General features: G+C 39.4%; 1 protein-coding gene across 1 annotated transcript in view; it reads left to right on the top strand.

The window, feature by feature from the left end:
- cdca8 (cell division cycle associated 8) overlaps positions 1-14,910 on the top strand; it is a 33,006-nt gene extending 18,096 nt beyond the window's left edge. Inside the window, exons 7-11 of the mRNA XM_048557797.2 lie at positions 3,267-3,340; positions 12,419-12,505; positions 12,753-12,870; positions 12,986-13,072; positions 14,008-14,910. Coding sequence (XP_048413754.1) covers positions 3,267-3,340; positions 12,419-12,505; positions 12,753-12,870; positions 12,986-13,072; positions 14,008-14,043 — 402 coding nt within the window. The 3' untranslated portion in view covers positions 14,044-14,910. The remainder of the gene's footprint in view (positions 1-3,266; positions 3,341-12,418; positions 12,506-12,752; positions 12,871-12,985; positions 13,073-14,007) is intronic.
- The last annotated feature ends 8,400 nt before the right edge of the window (positions 14,911-23,310 follow it).

Below are 23,310 nucleotides of genomic sequence, written 5' to 3'. Positions count from 1 at the left end.
AGAAGATTCAGAAGCAGAATTAGGCCGTTCGGCTCAGAGTCTGTTTCATTATTCAATCATGGCTGATAAATTTGTCAAATCCATTCTCCTGCTTTCTCTCCATGACCCTTGGTCCCCTCACTAATCAAGAACCTATCTAATTGTGCCTTGAATACTCTCAATGACATGGCCTCCACAGCCCTCCTGTGGCAATGAGTTCCACAGATTCACACCCTCTGGCTGAAGAAATTGCTTGTCATCTCAGTTCTAAAGTGTTGTCCATTCACTCTGAAGCTGTGCTCTTAGATCCAATCTCTCCTCGTGGAAATATCTCCATGTATACACTATCCAGGCCTGTCAGTATTCAGTAAGCTTCAATGAGATTTCCCTCTCATCCTTCTAAACTCCATTGAGTACAGAACCAGAGGCCTCAACTGTTTCTCATGTGATGAGCTCTTGGTCCCCCAGATCATTCTTGTAAACTTCCTGTGGACTCCCTCTAAAGCAGCGCATTCCTTCCTTCTATACGGGGCTGAAAACTGGTCGCAATATTCTCTAAATATAGTCTGACTGTAGCCCTATAGAACCTCAGCAGTACATCCCTGCTTTTGTATTCTAGCGCTCTCAAAAAGAATACTAAAATTACATTTGCCTTCCTAACCACCAATTGAACCTGCATATTAAACTTGAGAATCCTGAACTAGGGCTACAAAGTCCCTTTTGTGATTCAGATTTCCAAAGCCTTTTCCCACTGAGAAAATTGTCTGTGCCTCTTTTTTGTTTCCTACCAAAGTGCATACCGTCATGCTTTCCCACACTGAATTCCATCTGCCCCATCTTTGCCCATTTTCCCAGTCTGCCCAAGTCCTTCTGCAGCCTCCCCATTTCCTCAAGTCTACCTATCCCTCCACTGACCTTCATGTCATCGGCAAACTTAACAATGTTGCCCTCAGTTCCTTCATCCAGATCATGAATGAATAACTTCAATAATTGTGTCCCAACATGGACTCTGCAGAACGCCACTAGTCCCTTGCCGTCATCCTGAAAAAGATTCTGCTTTCTGTCATCTGTCAATGCCACTACCTTGTCCCTAACACTATGGGTTGTTTTCTTATTTAGCAGCTTCCTATATGTCAAAGGGCTTCTAGAAATCCAAATAGATCGCATCCACTGACTCTCCTTTAACTTGCTCACTACCTCCTCAAAGAATTCTAACAGGCTTGTCGGCATGACCTCCACTGAATCTGTGTTGATTCAGCCTTATTTTACCATCCACTTCCAAGGACTTTGCGGTCTCACCCCTAATAGATTATAAAATCTTACCAATGACTAAGTCAAGCTAATCAGCATATAGTTTCCTATCTTCTTCCTCTCTCCCTTCTAAAACAGGTGTTACATTAGCCAGTTTTGAGTGCTCTGGCACACTCCCTGACTCCAGTACTTTCTAAAAGATCTTGACAATGCCTTGACAATCTCTCTCTGAACTTGGTTTAGTCCATCTGTTCCAGGTGATTTATCCACGTTCAGACCTTTTTCAGCTGCGTCTACTTACCGATGGCCACCGCACTTACCCCTGCCATCTGGTTCAAAGTTCTAATATACTGCTAGTGTCTTCCACTGTGAAAACTGATGCAAAGTACTTATTCAGTTCCTCCACCATTTTTCTCCCTTTTCTACTTCTCTCGTCTAATTGTCTGACAATGTCTGTTCTTGCCCCTCTAATACCTTTTTTAGATATCTGAAAAAATTCTTGCAGTCTTCTTCTGTTTATTACTAGCTAGCTTACCCTCGTATTGCATCATCTACCCCCCCCCCAAACCTGGCCACCCTCATTGCTTTTCTTGTTTTCTTTTGTTGGTTTTTAAAGCCTCCACCATCCTCTAAGCTTCCCACTAATCTTCACATTGTATGCTTTTTATCTTACTTTCATATTGTCTCTGACCTCCCTTATCAGCCATGGTTGCCTCATCCTTCCCTTAGTATGCTGCTTGTCCCTTGGGATGAATTTCTGCTATGCCTCCCAAATTCCGCCCAGAAATTCCTGGCATTGCTACTCCACTATCTTCCCACTGCATTCCCCTTCCAATCAACTCTGGCCAAATCCCCCTTCATGCCTTTCTAGTTACCTTTACTCAATTGTAGTACTGTTACATCTGATTCCAGTTTCTTTCCCCTCGAACTGTAGGATGAATTCTATCATATTATGGTCACTGCTCCCTAGGGATTTCTTTAGCTTAAGCTCTCTAATCAGTTTTCTTCATTTCGCATGACCAGATCCTGAATTGCCTGTTCTCTCATGGGCTCTACCTCAAGCTGCTGCAAGAAACTATTTTGTAGACACTCCACAAATTCCTTTTTTCAATCTTCTACCAACCTGATTTTTCTCATTCTACCTGCATATTGAAGTTGCCCATGATTATTGTAATGGCGCCTTTCTTACATGCCTTTTCTAACTCCAGATTTTTTTTTCTTCACATTCTGGCTACTGCTAGAAGGCTTCCACACGACTATCATCAGGGTCTTTTTCTCCTTTGCAGTTCCTCAACTCTACCCACACAGATTCTACACCTTCCGAGTCTTAGCACATCTTGCTATTGACTTAATTTCATTTTCTTACTAACAACGCTTACAATTTTAAAGTTAGCTGTATTAGTAATTCTGGAATAATGAGGATTAAAAATTACAAACTTTAAAGGTTTGTTGTCAGTCCTGCTAAAGATCAATTTATTCATCAACCCTAGTCATCCTCTGAAGGCCACCTTGAACTCCTACAGACCTTGTGCGCTATAAGAGCTTCCAGAATAGCATTAGGTATGGAATTTCAGGCTGTTGACCGGAATAGAAATATGTTGCAGTGGTGTCCTGTAAGTAAAGCTGCAGCTATGATCTTAGTGGTAAGTGGATAATGCATTCAATGATAGGAAATCCAGTCAAGTTGACTGATTCATTGAGAATGGGATAGTACCTTTAAATATTAGGGACTGTAGCCATCCTGGTGGGTATTTGATTTTGACTCCTGGTTTGAAATTTGTAGATGCTCAAGTGTCTTGGAAGGATCAGAAGATGAGCCATGAGTCTCATAATACCCAGTTTCTGTTGTGCTTTTATTGATAATAGCATTAACATGATGCTGCAGTTAAACATTTAGTCTGAGGTGATTACTATCACAGTGGTGGTATTGAAGGTAGCAGAATTGCATTTGAAGATGATCATTTTTCTGCAGTTTTCCCAAGTATGACTGGAATGTTGATCGAAACTAACATTTTCTGTTGTTATTCTCCTAACAGAGTAAAAAAACTGTAACCCTGTCAGTTAAAAGTAGGCCTCCATCAGCATGCGCCACAGGTACTCGCACTAGAAGGTAAGCACTTGTCTCCAAAAATGCTTATTCCTGGTACATAACGTTAATAACTTCATGCTCTGATCAGTACACCTGAGAGTTTACATAATCATAGTGCATTTCGAAAATTTTGTCACTTCTATAACCTTGTTACTGCTTTATGGCAGTGTTGGTCATGGAATAGTCAACAATTGAAAGGCCATTTGGCCCTGTGTGTCAGTGCTGGTTCTTGGCAAGAGCAGTTCTTCGAGTGCCATTCTGCTCTTTATCTGAGTAGCCCTGCAGTTTTCCTTTCCTTTTTGGATAATCTCATTCTCCTTTGTCACAATTGAATCTACCTACATCAGACTCACGGGCAGTCTATTCTGGGTACTACCTACTCGCTATGTAAAAATATGGTGACTCCTCTCACCCTTGCACCTTTTTGCCTATACTGTGCTTTTTGGTTTTTCTTCGGTTTCTTTCCACCTACCCTGTACAAGATCCTTGTGATTTTGAGTACCAAGAGAAAATCTTCTCCTTTTTAAAAGATTTTAGACCTAACTTCTCAAATCCAATAAGCAACTGAAGAACCTCATCCCTGAAACTATTCTTGTTATCTGCACCCACTCTAATACCTTCTCATCCTTCTGAAAGTGTTATGTCCCAAACTGAACAGAACATTGAGGCTGAGCCATACTTTACATTGGTTTATCATAACTTTTTTTTTTGCTTTTTGTTTTGTGTCTATTTATAAAGCTATCCTAGGATCTTAGATTTTTTAATCCGCTCTTCCACCTTTGACTGCTTTTACACATCGCCCCAGTACCTTCTGCTCTTGCACTTCTTTTAAAATTACTGGCCCTCCTTTTTCTTACCTAAATGAATTACTTCACCCCCTGAACGAGAAAGGGAAGAAAGACTTGTAGACTTTTTTTATTGCGTGGGCACAACATTTTACAGTAAATGCTTTGCACCCAATTAGTACATTTTTGAAGTATTGTGTTTTTACATATGGCCACTAATTTATGCATGAGGTCTCACAAACAGACTGGGTTTTTTTTTGGTGCAATCTTGATTTAAATGATAGCTGTTAGTCAGGACACCAGCAATAAGTCCCTTTACTACTTGCACCATAATATATACAAGCAAATGTACACAATTTGACCCATTGAGTCTGCACCAGTATTTAGTAAGATCATGGCTGACCTAATAAGCTTCAACACTACCTTCTTGTCTTTATTGCCCATTACCTTTGATTCCCTTACTGATTTTAAAAATTTGTCTCTGCCTTAAATGTGTTGAACAACCCAGACTCTTTAGCTCTCTGTGGTAAAGAATTCCACATTACAGTCTGAGGCGGGGGGGAAAAGCATTCCTCCTCATCTCTACTCTACTCTAACCAGGCAATTCCTTACTCTGAAATTATTCCCTGGGGTCCTAGACACTCCCACAAGGGGAAACAACTTCTGCAAAACCTTGTACAGCAAACCTTGCTTTAACCAGCACTCTTGATAAACCAACAATAATTATATACCTCAAATACTGCAATCTATCATGATGTATAAGTATTTATACTGTAAATAAAGTGTAACTGTGTATATCTCAGCATTATGTTTCTGTAATGTACAGTGTTTTTACATTGATTTTTAGGAGGCGTGTTGATGTTTTTACATAGATCTTTTTGAGTATGTCGATGTCTCAAAGCTTCGCTTGGTCAGGATTTACTGAAGTTATGCATATCTCTCAATTATCTGGAATATTTGATCAACCGGTACAATCTGGTCCCATAGGTGTCACTTAATAAAGTGTTTGCTGTATGTTTCGAAAAAATTGCTTCTCATTCTTCAAATCATTACAGGCTGTTACAGTTTTTCAAAGCCTCTAAATACCCAGAACCAATCAAATGAAACACTTCTGAACTGCCTCCAATTCCAGTAATTCTTGCTTTGACACAGGAACCAAAATTGTTCATACTAGTTAGGCTACACCTAGAATATTAACTTTTATTTTTTTTTAGCAAGAATTCCCTATTTTTATACTCTATTCCCTTTGAAATGAAAGCCAAAGACCCATTTGCCTTCCCTATTAACTGTTAAACTTGTGTGCTAAGTTTTTTTTGAGAAATGCATGAGGCCATATCCTTCTGTTTAGCAGTTTTCTCAATCTTTCTCCTTTTAGATAATATTTGGCTCTTCTCTTCTGCACCTAAATGTGTTGAGCTTTGGCAGGAAGAAGAGGAGGCCATTTAGCCCATTAAATCTGCTCTCCCATTCAATAAGGTGGTTGGTCTGATAATTCTTAATTCCACTTTCTGGCTTTTCCCCATAATCCTTGATTCCCTTTTACTGGTTAAGTAAATTCAAAGCTGAGACAAATATTTCCAATGACATGCCTCAACAGCCCTCTGCATTAAAGAATTCCACAGGACCAGTACATTTTAAGGAGGAAATTCCTCCTCCTCTGTTTTAAATGGGCATTCCTTATTCTGAGCCTGTCCGCTCTGGTCCTTCACCCTCCCTCAAGTGGGGAAATAACTTCTCTGCATTTACCCGGTTAGTCTCCTAACAATGTTATACGTTTCGACTAGGTTAACTTTTGAGTACAGGCCTGATCCACGCCCCCCTCCCCCCCGCACCGTGCCCACACACAAACATACTATCCCTCCAGACCTGTTACCAGTTTCGTGAGCCTTGCCAGGATATCTTCAAAGTCAGTACAACTTCTATTAGATAAAAGGTCCAAAATTGTTCATTATCCCAGTTATGGTTGAATTAATGACTTGTATAGTTTTAGCAAAATTTCCTGACTTTTTATTCCGTTTTGAAATAAAGGCCAACATTCCACTTGCCTTCCTTTTTTTGCCTGCTGAAATTGGACACTAGCATTTTGTGAGGCATGACAAGGATTCACAAATTCCTCGGTTTCATAGTTTTCTACAGTCTTCCTCCGTTTAAAAAGTATTCATCTCGTCTTCCTGCCAAAATGCATAACCTCACGTTTCAGCACATCATTTTCCTTTTGCCCACTCGTCCAACCTGTCTGTATCCCAATGCAGATTCTATGTCATCTGCACCACTTACCTTCCTACCTATTTTTCTCCTCTTCAAACTTGGCTGTAGTACATTCACTTTCCTAATCTAGGTCATTGATATATATTGTAAATAATTGTTGCCCCAGCATTGATACCTGTGGTGCACCACAAATTACAAGTTACTATCCAAGTTATTCATCTGTAAATCATAAATAATATGACCCCAGCAGTGGTCCCTGAGGCACTCTACGAATTCTAAGTTGTTATCTTGAAAATGCTTCTTTGCCCCGACTCTGTCTAGCTAATGGCAGACAATCCTCAAACCATTCTAATACTGACCCCAGCATAGATCTTGTCTAACATAGCCTAGCATGTGGGTACCTTTTAATGGATTAACTTCTGGAAATCCAAATATTACAACCACTGATTGAAGAGGTAACAAGCAGAATAAATAAAACACAAAATTCTGATAAATTTGTCAAGCATGATTTACCCTTCTTGAAGACATTGTTTATACTCTGCGTAATTATGTTGAGTATTTCTAATGCTCTGCAATCACAGTTTATAATACATTTCCAGCATTTTCTCTACAACAGGCATATAATTGACTTATAGTGGCCGAAAATTGCCAGTTTTGATTCCCTTCAGTTTTAAACGAAAATGTTACGTTAGCAGTTTTTCAATCCAATGGAATTTGCCAGAATCTGAGGATTCTCTGAAGGTCACTACGAGTGCATCCACTATCTCTAAAGTTACATCCTTTCGCACCCTAGGATGCATTCCACAGCTCTACAGAACTCCTCAACTTACAGTCCAATTTGTTTCTCTAGTGATGATTGTTTATTTTCCCCCTACCGTTTATGTCCCTTGTTTTGTATTCATTCAATTCCTCTGCTATTTTCTGGTTCCTTATTCTCTAAGAGACCCATGTTCACTTTGTCGCTCTTCCTTCATATATATTTAAAGAATATATGTCTATCCCAACGTTACTGGCAAGTTTACCCTCAAAGTTTATTTTCTTACCCCGGTATATTTTTTTGTTCATCCTTTGGCTTTTTTTAAAATATCCCAACCTTTGGCTTTCCACAACTCGTTACCATCTGCTTTTTTTCTTTCAATTTGATGGTACCATCAATCTCTTTCTTGGCACATCAATTTCATTAGTACCAAAATGGATTAACACGACTCTTTCCCCCCCCCCCCCCCCACCCAACCCTGAGGAAATGTCCTTACCCTGGCACTTAACAGACAGCACAGACTTTGGGACTGGCATTCATGGTTACAGAGAACAGGCTTATTCCCTCAATTATACTGTGCCCGTACTGTTACTACGTTCCAATTTTTGTCCCTTCAGCTCCTGGTGCCATGGTCAGTTTGTTCATCCTCTCTGCAGTCTCTAGCTTAGTTCTAGAGCATGGTTGGCATGGACTAGTTGGACTGAAGAGCCTGTTTGCATGCTGTGTGGCTCTATGACTCAATTGCGGGGGCCAAGGCTCTTCACGTGCTCCCCGGGTCCCCATTCCTGCCTCCCGTCTGGTCACTTTTTTTTGCTTCATCAAAGACTAGATTTCAGTTATCTTTTTTGAAGGAAGTGACCTCCCCAGAGCAAAGTGTCCAGGTAACTTGCTACTTCCTTGAAGTGGCGCAATATCTGCAATGCAACTCCAGGTCCTTGACTCAGATCTGAATTTCCTCAAGCTGCGAATACTTCATACAGATGTGTCCAGCAGTTTCCACCCACTGCAGCAGCAGCACATCATCTGTCCTGCCATCACTGTCCTATTTGAGTTTATATAATCATTGCTCTAGATTCCTTGCTCTTTACAATTTTAGTTCTTTTTAAATATATAATTAAATGTTGTACTTAAGCTATTTTTGAAAATAGATCAGAAACTTAGTCAGAAGTTGGGGTCTTACTTTTGAAACTAGAATGATTCATCAATTCTGCTTGCCAGTCAGCTGCTTTTCCTGCATTTGTACCATGTTCTACATTCTCTCTAACTTTTCTTGCTGCTGCACAGATCTTCAAGATCCACACGTGGAGATGCCTTCTAGAATTGAAAGTCAGTGTGTCTACATGTCAGCTGCTTGGAGAGGCAGCATTTGTGTAACCCAAAGGGAGCATTGATCACATCGTGGTTGTAATGGATCTGCAATTTTTTAACCCTCTCCCACTCCCCTGCCTCTGGAGAGTTTGCTGCTTGCAGTAAACCTTTGTTAAAGCACCTCTATCTCCCTTTGACTAGTTGCCAGCTTTGAACTAAATTCCCAGCTTTTCTCATTTGGCCTTTGTCTCACTTGGAGGAGTGAGGAAGGTGTCTGCACTCAGATTGATCATTGACTGTGCTGGGCCCTGGTAGTAGTGCCATCTTTTGCAACATCTTGTAATCAGATGAGGCCGCTGTTTAATATCTTATCAAAAGACTGCGCCTCTGACAATACAACACGACCTTAATAAATCACTGGAATGTCAGGCTTATTTTTATGCTGAAGCCATTTAGTGGGGCTTGAACCTGAATCCTTGTGATTCACTGGCTGAGTGTGCAATCAACTGAGCTATGGCTGACTGCAGTACATTTTACCTATCACACGTCCATTCCTTTGCACCAACCTATCATGGATTTGACTATTTCAATTTTAAAAATAACCAGCAGCACGGCCTTATACTTAAACAAAATGAAGGTTAGTTTAGTTCAAAACTACTATAGATATGTAGGAAAAATTCCCTGCTATTAGCTAAATATACATCTACAAAGATAATAGTAGATGACAAGAAGGATGTTTATAAAGATGTAAATAAGATCAGTCCCTAAGATCTAGTTGTTACGCTCCAGCATCTGGCAACAGAGATACTTCACCTTTGTTGGAACCTCTTCAATTTTCATAACTTTAAAGTAGTGAAAAGCTCCTAAAGGCAGTTCACAATGTCTGTACTATGAATCTTGATGATGTGGAATGATAAACTGGTAGGGTTAATAAATATCAGAAAACTGTATCCAACTAGTTTCAAGTTCTGAGACATGATTGGTTGTGCAGTTTTTCCTCATAAATCCAATGTTTTTTCCATGATGTGCAAGCAATAACTCCAAGGAGAAAATCAACTTGTATTTGTATCTCCTTTTATATAACTTTTTTGATGTAATAAAATGCTCTGAGGCACTGCAAAACAAAACTTGGGACCAAGCCATGTGAGATTTTAGGGCATGTGGCTTCAAAAAGGTGCGTAGGAATGTAAGTAAGCCATTAGTCCCCTGTGGTCTACACTGACATTCTAGCTCAAAATTGATCATCTACCTCCATACTATTTTCTTGTGTTATCCCTATATCTTGCACGTCAGTTTCTGGCAATTTGTCAATGTCTATCTAGAGCATACTTGATGACTGAACTTTCACAGCTTTCCAGGATTGAGAATTCCAAAGAGCCTCTAAAGAAGTTCCTCTTTATCTGAGTCCTATATGCTTATTTTGAGACTGTATCCTTTAGTTCTGGAATCCCCTCGTCCACCCACCCAGGGAAACCACCATTGCTTCTTGTATAGCCTTTAAAGAATTTTGTCAGTTTTATTGAGATGATTTCTCATTTTTCCAAACTATTTAGAATACAGGCCCAGTTTCCTCAATCACTTCTCCTTAGGTAATCCCATTACCTCAGGAATTTGTCTGATGAATCTCACTTTACAGCTCTGTAGCTAATACATCTTATGTTAGGAGGCCAAAATTGTAAAGTACTCTGGATGCTGTCTAAGTTTCTATACAATTGAAGCAAGGCATCTTTACCCCAGCCCTTAAGCCTCTTGCAATAAATTTCAACATACCATTTGCATTGTTTGTATGTTTTAAAAGCCATCTTACCGAAAAATTTGCCTTTGCATAGTTTTTTCATAAATGGACATTAAATGCTTAAATAGCTAATGAATCGCTTTTTGAAACATATTCCCAGTTGAAACCTGGGCAGATTAAAAGGGGGGGAAAACGGGAATTCCAGTTCTTGGGAACTTGACAATAGAAAGCATCGTCAACAGCAGTGAGACAATTCAAATCCAAGTGTTTAAGGCTGGAAATGGAGATGTACAGCTGTGAGGTGTAGTCCTAGAGAAGATTAGAGATCAGTGGAAAAGATGTGAGTTGGGATAAGGGTAATGGAGTTTTGGCTGAAACAGAGTTGTAAAAAGAGTAGGATGTGCAAGGCCAGTCAGAAGTTTACAAGAATAAATTACTCCTGCAGAAGCAGGAAGGTAAGATGCACCTAGGATTAGTTACAGAAGACTGCAAAATTATCCTGCTGTAACGTCACTGAGACAATGGAATAAAACTGAAGATAAAGCTAGTGTTGATTATATCAAGGTCTGCAGAAAGGATGTGAAGAACTTGGGAGATAGTTTGATTTTATCAGAGCCACACAAGTTAAGAGCCTTCTTGAAATTGTTGCGGTAATGCAAGTCTGATTTGAAACATGGACTGCGATAAGGGAAGGAAAGATTTAGAGGTGATAACACAATCAAGAGCTTTGAAGACAAAAAGAACATTGGATGTGGAGTATTAATTTTCAAAAAAAACTTTGGTATACCAAAGGGGAAACATGACAATAACAGATATGAAAGAGAAGATAGTACCTTAGAGGAGAGAGCTGTTCACAATATCAACTAATGCTGGTACCAGAAAGGGATGCTTGGCAGTAGGCCAGTTATAGTATGAGTAATCTGAACTCTAAGACGACAAAGAAATATGGGAAAACCTAGAGGATGATTGAGTTCATGAGTAGGGTTGGCAGGCACATCATGAAGTGTGGCTGAGAGTGAGGGAAAAGGCGGAAGGAAAGCAATAATAACAGTTGACTAAATGGTCTCAACTTTGGCATTCTGAGATGATCCTGGAATATTGAGCAGTTTTGGCTGATAACAACAAGATCCAATCATACTTAATATAGTCCAGCCAGATCTGAGTGACTAAACCAATTGCCCTCCACATCAAATCTGTTGAAGTCTGCATCCCTTGCATTTGTGGTTACAAATGAAAACTACCAAGTGGAATAGCCAGGGTAATAGTTTAACTGGGGACTGGCATCTGAGGTGGAAGGGAGAATGTAGTACACAAGATCAGTAGTTGAAGAAATTGTGAATGGCGGACAAAAGGCTGGGCACTTAGAAATTTTGAAACTATGGTTGTAAGTGAGTTAAATGATTTTTCCAGGGCAGAAAACAAAGGTTGGGAAGGGGGAGGAAGAACTAGGCAATGTGTGATGGCAAGTTCAAAGTTGATGGCCATGATTGTGTGTTGGGAAGCTCTGGTGATGGGAGAGATTAAGATAGTACAATAAACTCGGAATATAATAAATCAAGAGGAAGGTTGAACTCTGATGATGATGATTTAAAGATTATCACCACAGCAGTCCCATAATAGTCTGAGGGGCAAATAGATGGAATACATAATCAAATTGGAGGGGTGACAGGGTTTTCTTTAGAGAAAATGTACCATCACATGCTCGGCAGGTTTGTTTCAAAGCTGTGATGTCCACTTTATTATTGACAATAATCTCCTCCGGATGGTAAGTAGATGCTTATAAGCTATTTCCACTGGCTGTAGCATCCTAGAGCAAGGGGTTTTCATTTCAGGGTTTAAGTGTCAGCTATTTTGGACTGATGAGAAATTTCTTCATTCCAAGGCCAGGAATTTCTGAAGACAACTGACTGTTGATTTAATTATACCCAAAACTAATGCTTATAGATTTTTGGGCAGTAACAAAATTGAAGAATTGTAGTAGTATAACTGTTTGGCTCTGATCATATTGGACAATAGAATGATTCTGTCTTTTAACTGACACCTGCTTTGATTTACTTTGATAAGGGAATACGCACCTTTGTGGCAGTACTCGGTCGTGTTAGCGAACTGCTGATTTTTTTTCTGAAATTTTCCAAACAAAAGATACAGCTTTGAAAAGCTCAGTAAAATTGAATTATAGTCTGAAAAATTTAATTTCCTGTATGTATACATCTGTCAGGCACTAGATTTGATCTGGTATCTGAAAATGGGTAAATAAGTTTTTCCCGTCTGACTTTTCACAAATTATTGTTTGTTCAATTATACAGGAATAGCCGAACCAAGGGCCTACATTCTACAAGCAACAGTGATATATGGGGACCCACACCACTGATAACGCCTAAATTTGATTCAAGGTCGGCTTATTAAGAGCTTATTTGATAGTAACATTGAAGTTTCTATGAATTGCAAGCTGAAGAAACTTTATATTCTGGTATCTGAACAGAAACATTTGGTGTGAAAAGTTTTTTTTTGAGCTATTAATTTAATTGTAAGATGTGAAATATCCCTCTACCTCCCTCCCTGTTAGATCTGTTTTAGTACAAAAGCATTCAAAAACATAATTATGTAGCTGAGACCATCTGCTTGGTAAATGGTTCACAGACTGCCAAAGACGACAATGCGTTTACGAAAAGTGGGGGAGCGTGTATATAGTTTTTCTGGAAGCCCACTATCTGAACCCAAAGAAATGACCATCAATATTCCAACTCAGGATGGACAGGTGAGCTGAGCAGACTTGCTTACTTTCTTTATCATTTCTCTAGCAGTTTCTCAATGTGCAAATTAGATTTTTAGAGATCTAGTGAAGATTGAATCAAATTTTTCCTATGACTTAGAATATTCAACTTCTGGCCAGCAAAATAAACAATACAGATTTTACTCAACTGGATGACAGGACATTTAAAAGTTTTGAGCAACTATCTGTAAGTATTTTTTTTTCACGTGGGTTTTATGGCTTACCGTGAATTTTCTTGTAGCATGTGGATCTTTATAGCTCCCAGATGAGGGCAAATGTTACTAACATGATGCCCCCATTGGGAGGCGGAGTCCTTACCTTTTATCCTCAACTTCGCTCTCGCGTGCTCTCTCTCCTCTCTCTCTCTCTCGCTCGTTGGCTGTTGGGTCCTCTTGTTTTCCCACCACCAACCCCCTCCCCCGACCCCAATGTACCTTTTGGCTCACTATTCTTGCATTTATTCATCCATTGTTCATTGATGACATGGCCTTGTCTTCCAGACGCCTGTAACCACATTCTAACAAACTTACACTGTAGTTTGTTGAGTTACCAGTGTTTTGGGTTTCAACAGTTTTGTCTTTAATACTAACTGTCTGCTTTGTTGAAGTTAAAGTGCCTGAGAAAATAAATATTTTTCTAAGTGCATGCCTGTAAGGTTAGTTCTTTCCACACTTGGGGAATTCTGAGATAAACAGGTTGACCCATTAGCAACTCTTTCTCTCCTCATATAAAGAAATACTGCTTCTGAGTTTGCATGCACCTGGCCATGAACTTACCAATTTCCGCAATTGGACCTTGCTTTTAAAACACCTGATTGTTATGTATCAAAATATATCCTTGAAGAATAGGAACTTAAGAGGCCAGATACTAGAACCATGAAGATTTCCTCCTTTTCTTTTCCATTCTTACCAGTTCCGGCAAATTGACTAATGTAGGGTGCTGAAATCCATTATAACATGTATGTATTAAAGAATGAACAACTTGAATCATTGCTTATATAATTGAATGATGTTACTCAGATTTCTCTTAATTTCAGTATTGTTGAGTGCACAGGTGGGCTTTGGGGAAGAGGTGTGGAATAAATGTGCAGTAATCTAATTTGCATTTGCTTTTACCCTGTAGCGTCAGCTCAATGAAGTGTTGAAGACACGAAGATGAAAGCTCAAGTGCCAGCCTTCCATACTGGTTTTAAGTAGTATACCATTTACATGTACTTAGTGATTAAAGCTGTCTTTTTTTTTGTTAAAACTGTATTTGTTAATAAATAATCCTTTTTTTTTACATAATCAAACTGCCCACTACTGGTTCCACTACTGCGCAAAGAAACTGTTTGTGTCTCTGAATTTCAAGCCATATCTATGTTCTGACTGGTTCATGTGTTCACTATGGTGCAAAGCTTTGTCTAAATTCATAGCAATTAAGGATTCAATGTACATTATTCTAAATACCAGAATTCATTGTCCGTGCCTCATTTAGAAAGGTGATTGTGGGAATTTTCCCACACCACCAATCCAAGTGGTGAAGGTACTTAGTAGTTTGATCTTTTTATACTTTCTTTCTAGGCCACTTCTCTGAGCAATTTAGAATATGCTGTCTTTTTACAGTATTATATTGCATATAACCCTGACTGGGCAATGGTGGCAAGTTTCATTCCCTATCAAAGTCAAATTTTGAACCAATGGTGCGAATTGAAGTCAGTCTCTAGAATGTTAATCCAGTGACGCATTGCTCCCTGGATTTTCTCCTGTGAGTAAAATAATTAAGATACAAAGTCTTCAATTTTTGTATGCATTCTATTTCCTCACTTTTTGGAGGAAGCATTAGTAAGACCACTTGTAATTAAAGGTTCCCCTGGAATAGATGAGATGTTTCTGAAGATACTGAGGGAGGTATGGGTAAGAACTGCAGAGGAACTGACCATAAAATTGCAATTGCCTTGAGGAACAGGACTGGTGCCAGAAGATAGGAGAACTGAATGTTGTACGGTTGTTCAAAGGCATGTACAAGCTGGCGTTACCCTGAAGCTAGAGACTTGTCTCTTTAACCTTGATTGTGGGAAAACTTTGGGGTGATACTCCAGCAATAAAATTTGCAGTCACTCGAATAAAATAAGTGTGGATTAATTAGGGAAAGCCAGCATGATTTGTTGCAGGCCACATGCATTTAACAAACTTGAATGAGAATTTTGATAAGTGAATAGAGAGCGCTGATATGGTGTATACAAACTCCCAAAGAATGTTTAATAAAATGGCATATCAGATAAGTGAAACAAAAGAAATGAGGCTCGCAGGGTGGTTGACTGACAAGAAACTGTGTACTAGAGAAGCAGTGATTTCAGACTGGATGAAGGTACGTTGAGATCAATCTGCAATGCTCCCTCTTAGCTACACAGCCTCAAAGAGGTTTCCATATCCCTATGAACGTGACAGTCCGTTGATTTCCAACTCGGGATATCGCTGCTCATTATCCTCAGAGGTCTGTGCAGTAGAAAAACCTTCCTGGAATATAGTTCACCAGGCATCTGCACAAAGACCACAGTTTCTGTTAATATTGTCTAGACTCATGCGTTGGACGTAATTTCAAAATGTGCGCATAACATTTTAGAGATATGGTGAAGGACAGTGATTAACCTAGAGGGAATGGATGGGCACGTGCAGAGACAGTTCAATACAGAGAAGTGATATGTTTTGGTACAAAGCATGAGGGGAAGCATTAGAAAATCAAAGATATTTCTAAAGGAGTATTTGTGCAGAGGGGTTATTTATTCATTAGTCTTTGAAGATATCTGGCAAGGTTGAAAAGTGATTTTTATTTTAAAGAGTCATAGAGTTGTACAGCACAGAAACTGACTTTTCGGTCCAACTAGTTCATACTGCCCAGATATCCAAAATTAATTTAGTCCCATTTGGCCCATATCCTTCTAAACTCTTCCTATTCATGTACCCGTGCAGATGCCTTTTAAATATTATAATCATGCTAGCCTCCACCACTTCCTGTAGCGACTCATTCCATACATGCACCTCTCCATGACAAAGTTGCCCCTTAGGTCCCCTTTAAATCTTTCTCCTCTCACCTTAAACCCATGCCGTCTGGCTTTGGGCTCCCCTGACCCTGAGATAAAGGCCTTGGCTGTTCACCCTATCCATTGCCCTTCCATGACCTTATAAATTTCCACAAGGCCACCCTTCAGCCTCCATGCTCCAGGGAAAATGGCCCCAGCCTATTCAGCGCCTCCCTTGAGCTCAAACCCTCCAACCCATGCTCTTTTAATTTCAACAACATCCTTCCTGCAGCAAGGATAGAGGACTCAATTACAAAAATACAAGTTGTGAAGAATCTTCAGAAAACACAGATTTGGCATCAACTGGACAATTGACCCCAGTCTTGTTCTCTGCACTTTGAGGAGGATCTGAAAGTTCGACAGGATGAGGATTTGAAAGAATGGTTCCAGAGAGATGAGACTTAACAACATTAGAAATTAGGAGCAGACCATTCAGCCCTTCAAGCCTGTTCTGCCTTACGCTATGATCATAGCTGATCGTCCAACTCTGTCCCCTATTCCTGCTTTCTCCCTATTGCCTTTCGTCCAAGCAAGCATATCTAACGTTATTGAAAACATTCAATGTTTTGGTTTCAACTGCTTTCTATGGCAGAGAATTCCACAGGCTGACTACTCTCTCTCCTTATCTCAGTCCTAAATGGCCCGCCTGTATTCTTAGACCATGAACCCTGGTTGTGGACAAGCCTGGTCATTGGGACCATCTGTCTTGTACTTACCCTGTCTAGTCCTGTTAGAATTTTATGGTTTCTGTGAGAACTTTTCTCTAATTCTTCTAAGCTTCAATGAATAGTCCTACCCAATCCAGAGTCTTCATACATCAGTCTTGCCATACCAGGAGTTAGTCTAATAAACCTTCAATGCACTCTGTCCATAGCTAGTTTACCTTCCCTCAAATAAGGAGACAAAAAATAATCACAAACAATATTCCAACTGTGGCCTTACAAAGGATGTATAGAATTGCATCAAGAAAATAACCCTGTCACCGTGAAGACCAATATACCATTTGCCTCCATCACTGTGTGTTCCACATCTCCCCTCTTCCTAATTTCCCACTCTTTAGGTAAGCTGCCTTCTTGTTTTTGCTGCCAAAGCTTTTGCAGCCTTGTGTTTATTGTCATTTATACTTTTGTTGGATTCACCCTGTCTGTCAACTTGGTCAAATCACAGTGTAGCATCTCTGCTTTCTTAAATTCACTCCCCCATTCAGCTTTGTGTGGCCTGCAAGCTTGGAGATTTTATATTTAGTTCCCTCATCTGAATCACTTCAGTGAGATGGATTGACGGGAGAAGTTGAGATTGTTCCTTTGGCAGAGAAGGTCTAAAGGAGATGTGATAAAACTTCAGGAATCCACGCATAGGAACTGTTCCCACAGTGGAAGGTTTGAGAACCAGAGATTGCCATTTTACAATTAATGACAAAAAACCCAACAGGAATATAACTGATGGGGATGATTGGAATCTATGCAGTGAATAAGAGCATTCAGTTTCGCTTTCAAAAGAAAATTGGATAAACACCTGAAGAAAAATTCACTTGCACGGCTTTGGGGAAATCATGGTGGATTAAATCTAGCTATGTTGTTGTTGTGAAGAAACTGCACAGGCAAAACAGATGGTTATAGCACAGAATATCATTCAATCTGGTGGCTCCATTCCCTGAGCCAAGTTGATTGCTACAGAAAGATGAATTTGCACTTTTAACAGAAGAGTAATTGCTGAAGATATAACAGGAATTGTACCATAAAGATTCTTAAACATCTAGGAATAAAACTGGAAATGTGGCCTCTCTTTCCTTCGATGTCCAGAGACACACTCTACTTCTACAAATAGTCCATTTGTCCATTTTTTTGACAGGAGAAGAGTAGTATGGGGTACAAAGAAATGAGGCTGGAGAAGTAGCAATGGGGTACAAAGAAATGGCACAGGAACTGAATAAGTACTTTGCATGTCTTCATGGTGGAAGACATCAGCATAGCAGAACTTTAAGAGTCGGGGCAGAAGTGTATGTAATGTTCATCAAGAAGAATGTGTTGGGGAAGCTCAAAGGTCAGAAGGTGCTAAATTACCTGGACCAGATGGACTATCCCCCAAGCCTCTGAAGGAGATGGCTGAGAAGATTGGAGAGGCATTGGTGGTGCTCTTTCAGGAATTATGAGTTAACAAGGGTTCCGGAGGAGTGGAAAATGATTAATGTAACACACCTGTTTAAGAAGGGAGGAAGGCTGAACAGAGGATTTTGTTTTTAATATATTCATTTTTTTTCTCTGTGAGCTGTGGGTGTTACCAGCTGGCCAGTATTTATTGCCCATACCTAGTTATGCTTGAAGTAGGTGGTTAGCTACCAGTTATAGGCCAGTTAGCTTGACCTGCATTCATTGGTAAGATTTTAGAGTCCTCAATTAATTATGAAATTGCGGTGTACTTGAAAGTGCACAGTAAATGTGAATAGAGTCAGCACAGGTTTATTAAAGAGAAAGTCATGCATGACAAGTCTCAGAATTCTGTGAAGGGGTAACAAGAAAATTAGAGAAAGGAGACTATCTACTTAGTTTTCCAGAAGGCTTCTGACCAGGTTCTGTGCAGGAGGCTGCTACTTAAGCCCACGGTTTTAGAGCCAAGGCACTGTCATGGATAGAGGATTGGCAGATGGCAGAGTGGGAGTAAAGGGATCGTCTTCAGAATGGCAGCTGGTGACATGTGGAGTTCCACAGGGGTCAGTGTTGGGACCACAACTATTCATGTTATTTATGATCAGGATGAAGGAACTGAGGGCATTGTTGCTAAGTTTGTGAATGATACAAAGGTAGATGGAGTGACAGGTAGTGTTAAAGAAACAGGGATGCTGCAGAAGAACCTGCATTAGGAGAGTGAGCAAAGAAGTGGCAGGAGAAATACAGTGTGGGAAAGACCAATGAGTTCATGCACATTGGTAAGAAGAGGTGTAGACTATTTTCTAAATGGAGAAAGGCTTTGGAAATTTGAAGCACAAATGAACTTGAGAGAGTCCTAATTCAGGATTCTCTAGAAGTTAATAGAAGATTCTCAAGAAGGTTCAGTTGGCAATTAGGAAGGCAAATGTAACATTAGCATTCATTTTGAGAGGGCAAGAATACAAAAGCAGGGACGTGCTTCTGAGGCTGTAAAAGGCTCTATTCAGATCGTATTTTTAATATCATGAGCCCTATATCTAAGGAAGAATGTGCTAACCTTGAAAGGCTAAGTCATTGAGTGTATTTTAGACAGCGATAGAAAAGATTTTTGACTAGTTGGGGGATCAATGGTTATGAGGTAGAAGGCAGGAGAATGGTGTTGAGAAATAAGTCAGCCATGATTGAATGGCAGAGCAGATTGGGCCAAATGGCTTCATTCTGAGTCTTATGGTCTTTTCTATACATTCAGTTTGGAACAGATAGCTAGAAGTTGCAAACTTAATAAACCTGTTGAAATGAATGGAGCTGAAGGAACCCAGGGCTAAATTGTTCCATTATTTCGCTTGTAGATGGCAGTAGAGTACCATGGAACTGTCACTGCAAAACTATTAACACACTTTTTTGAAAGGAAGTCTAAATGAAAAATAAAATAGTAGAACTATCATCGGGCAAGAGCTGAAGTAAGTGCTGTAAAAAGGGTGGGGTGTCACATTTCATATGAATCGAAATTTGTAAAGTTGGAAAAAGTCAAGTCGCCATTTTCTTGGAAGGATGTTATTTAAGCTGGAGAGGGTTCAGAAAAGATTTACCAGGAAGTTTCTGGGAATAGACAGCTTGAGATTTAAGCTGATGCTGGAGCACAAGAGGTTGAGAGGTGACCTTAAAAAGGTTTATAAAATGGAGGAGTATAAACAAGCTGACTTCATCGTAGGGTAGGGGATTTCAAGACTAGGCGGCATATTTTTAAGGTGACAGGAGAAAGATTAAGGAGACATGAAGGGGCAATTTTTTTTTTACACGGAGTGGTTCATGTGTGGAATGAACTTCTAGAGTGAGTGGTGGATGCGGGCACAGTTACAATGTTTAAAAGTCATTTGGATAAATACTTGAATAAGAAATGTTTAGAGGGATATGGGCCTAGTGCAGGTAGATGGGAATAGTTTAGTTTGGGATTATGGTCGGTATGCGTTGGTTGGACTGAAGGGTCTTGTTTCTGTGCTATAGGACTCTATAGAATATAGCTGCAATGTAAGACAATGATAATATTTTCAGGATCTCTTTAATTGTTAAAGATTTAGTTACAGCTATAGAGAGTTGAGAGAGTCAATTTAGAGGTTTAAATAATCCTGGTATATTACATACTTAGAGTTTATTAAATTTATCATAAGTACAAAATACGTGACACTTAATAAAAACAACGTTTTTCAGTCAATCTTCTCAAAACACCGGCTTGTGACACTGGTTGATTGGGCAAAGCATCTTGATTTTTTTTTTGTTTGTTTCTTTCTCGTACACTCAAGCAATGGAAATCACCTCCTGTTATCTCTTGCTGGCCTTGCTCCCTGAGCATGTCTCTTGATTCATTCTTAAACATACACATCACTTTGTAAGAATGTTCCCTTTGTAATTGCTTGTCCATGTCAATCTGCAGGTTGGCATGTCACGACTTTGCATACTGATAATGTGCCAATTGTGCCTGCCTTAGATCATGTAATGTTCACTCATAGTAACTATAGTTTCAGATCTCCTTACAAATACATCTTAATGTTATTAGAAATCCCTAAGTCCATCAATATTTTAATTGAAAGAACCATTTATCAATGTTGGACTTGACCACAAATCTAGTGCTTAAGACAAGTTTAAGTAAAACGGGCAAGTCCAAGCTACTGCTGATTAAAAATTGATGTAATGTGTACAATAAAATACTGTTTTAACATATTGACTATTCCAGACATAACAGAATGCATATTGAATGTATTATTTTGTGTCTTCAGTCAACCCAGTTTAAAAAGGTCAAGATAATAATGATCACTGCAGAAATGACTACCAATGTAATGTGTACATGTGCACACATGCATACCCAAAGGCCTTTCATATACTTCAACATTTGTGTCACAAACCAATTAATTTACAAAACTTAAACCAGTTTAAAACATACAGAACTGTGCCCAAAATAAAAGCTGCATCCACTTTAAAAAGGATTGGCTTTTTAAAAGCACAGGCCAAGCAGAGACAAGCATGGGAATTCTTAGAGGCCTGGTTCTCCACTAAGAAAGCCAACAACAAGCATATCGAGCTAGACCCTATATATTACTCCACGGGGAAGGAAAGCTGTAAGTGAGGTAATCCAGCTCAACAGACACCAGAGTTTAAATAACAGGTGAGAAAACACAACAGCGCTTCATCGGAGGCTGCACTGATGATGTTACCCAACAGCCTAATGAAACGTCTGCGGAACAACAAACCAGCTCGGCAAGCCAACCAACCACAACAAGCAATAGTTCATTTGTCTTGTGATTAGCCAATAAACTTTGTGTCTTCACAATAATGTTCATTAGCTTCGGCCGTTAAACAAAATAAAACAAACCAATGTTCTTCCTACTGAAAATGCTCTACAAACAGTTTTTTGATACAAATGTATCAAATAATTAGACAATTAATAATTAAACAATTGAGTTCTTTACCTGTTTAATCAAGTTGCCATTATTTTAAAATACACGGTCGCACAGTGTAATGGCAACAATAAGTTCAGAGGAAGTGACCAAGTGAACATATACAAGTGCAGCAGGAAATGACGTTGGGCTAGGAAGTTACAGGCAATTGCTCCTGGAACTGCAACAGGTAGAGTATAACTGACCAGTTGAATGTGTTACTGTTTTATTCGCAGTTCACTGACTTGATTTACTTTGATGATCCATCTAGACATTAAATACAACAGCTTTCAATATTGAGACAATTCAGCTAGTGAGGCAAGTTGAAGTACAAGACACAGTCACAACAAGTTGAGCGCAAATCCATCAGCAATCGGTAGCAATGTAGAACTGAACCCTTCCACAAACAACTTGCAATTATCACCCTTGACGTAAAATCCCCAAAGCATTCCACAGACACAAGAATAGATTTGGGGAAAAAAAAACATTTTTATTTATTCATGGAATATGTATCATTGGCAAGGACAACATTCATGACCAGAGAGCAGTTAAGAATCAGCAACATTAGTGTGAACCAGGAGTCACGTGAGTCAGACAAGTTGAGATGGCAGATTTTCTTCCTAAGAGGTCATCGTTGGGTTAGCTTTTTTACAAAATTCAGACTTACATTGAATTCAAATTTCACAATCTGCCACAGTAATATTTGAGCCTGTGTCCCAGAAATATTAACCCAGTGGTTCTGGGTGACTAGAGCAGTGTTATTTGTTGTGAAGTATTTACAGATTGGGAGCCAGGGTGTTAAAATTTGGTGTTTGTAAAAGTTTGGGGTAAAAGCAGTGTTTGGTCCTTTAAAAGATGGTATGCTTTTTCTATGCTTCGAGTTTCAAAATGAATGCCTGGGCTGCAGCTTGTGGGTTTGCAGGTACACAGAGAGCATTTGAATTGAAACATTTGTATCAAAAAACTGTACATTCAGCAGGCCAAGCAGCAGTTTTTTTTGTTAGATACCAAAAAAAACCTGTAAACATTTAATTATGGTTTTGACAACGCAGGACCAATCCTATTGCAATAAATATTGATTATGTCAGCAAATGTATAAAAGAAAGGGCAAAGACGGGAGAGCAATCTGCCAGAGTTAACTGCTTTCAGCTCGCGAGAGAATCGCTGGATCTCACAGTCTTCTCTGAGTTTTAGAAAAATCACCATCTATATGGTCGGCACAACATTGTGGGCTGAAGGGCCTGTTCTGTGCTGTACTGTTCTATGTTCTATGTTCTATATCAATGGTACCAATGGCACAACTAACTAAAATTCCTCACGGAACATTTGTCAGAGAAGACACAGAATATTCTGGAAGGCACATGACCTAGCTGTAACTGAGTGACACTAAATTCTATTTATTTTAAATTTTATTTTATTTAAATATGATTTGTATTTATTGGAACAGCATGCGCTCAAGAATAGTTAGAAGGTGTTTATTCAGTTTGTTAATAATTTAGTTAATTTGTTCACGCTTGGAGTTAGATAAATAAATTGGTACATGTTGAATGTAAAGTGAGTGTCAGGGATCTGTTTTATTTAACCACCAGAAGTTCCTGAAAGGCAGGTTACATCACTGTTCAAAGATAATGGGAACTGCAGATGCTTGAGAACACGCGATAACAAAGTGTTCATCCAGCTCCACACTTTGTTACATCACTGTTCGCACCTTGTTAACAGATTATAATGCGAGGTGCTCCTCTTTGGGTGTTTTGGTTTTAGTTCTTGGTGTGGGATGGGGGTGTGC

This window comes from Stegostoma tigrinum, chromosome 24, assembly GCF_030684315.1.
Source record: "Stegostoma tigrinum isolate sSteTig4 chromosome 24, sSteTig4.hap1, whole genome shotgun sequence".
NCBI classification, from domain to species: Eukaryota; Metazoa; Chordata; class Chondrichthyes; order Orectolobiformes; family Stegostomatidae; genus Stegostoma; species Stegostoma tigrinum.
The sequence above is the reverse complement of the archived record's forward strand: the minus strand, read 5'-3'. Positions and strand labels throughout refer to the sequence as shown.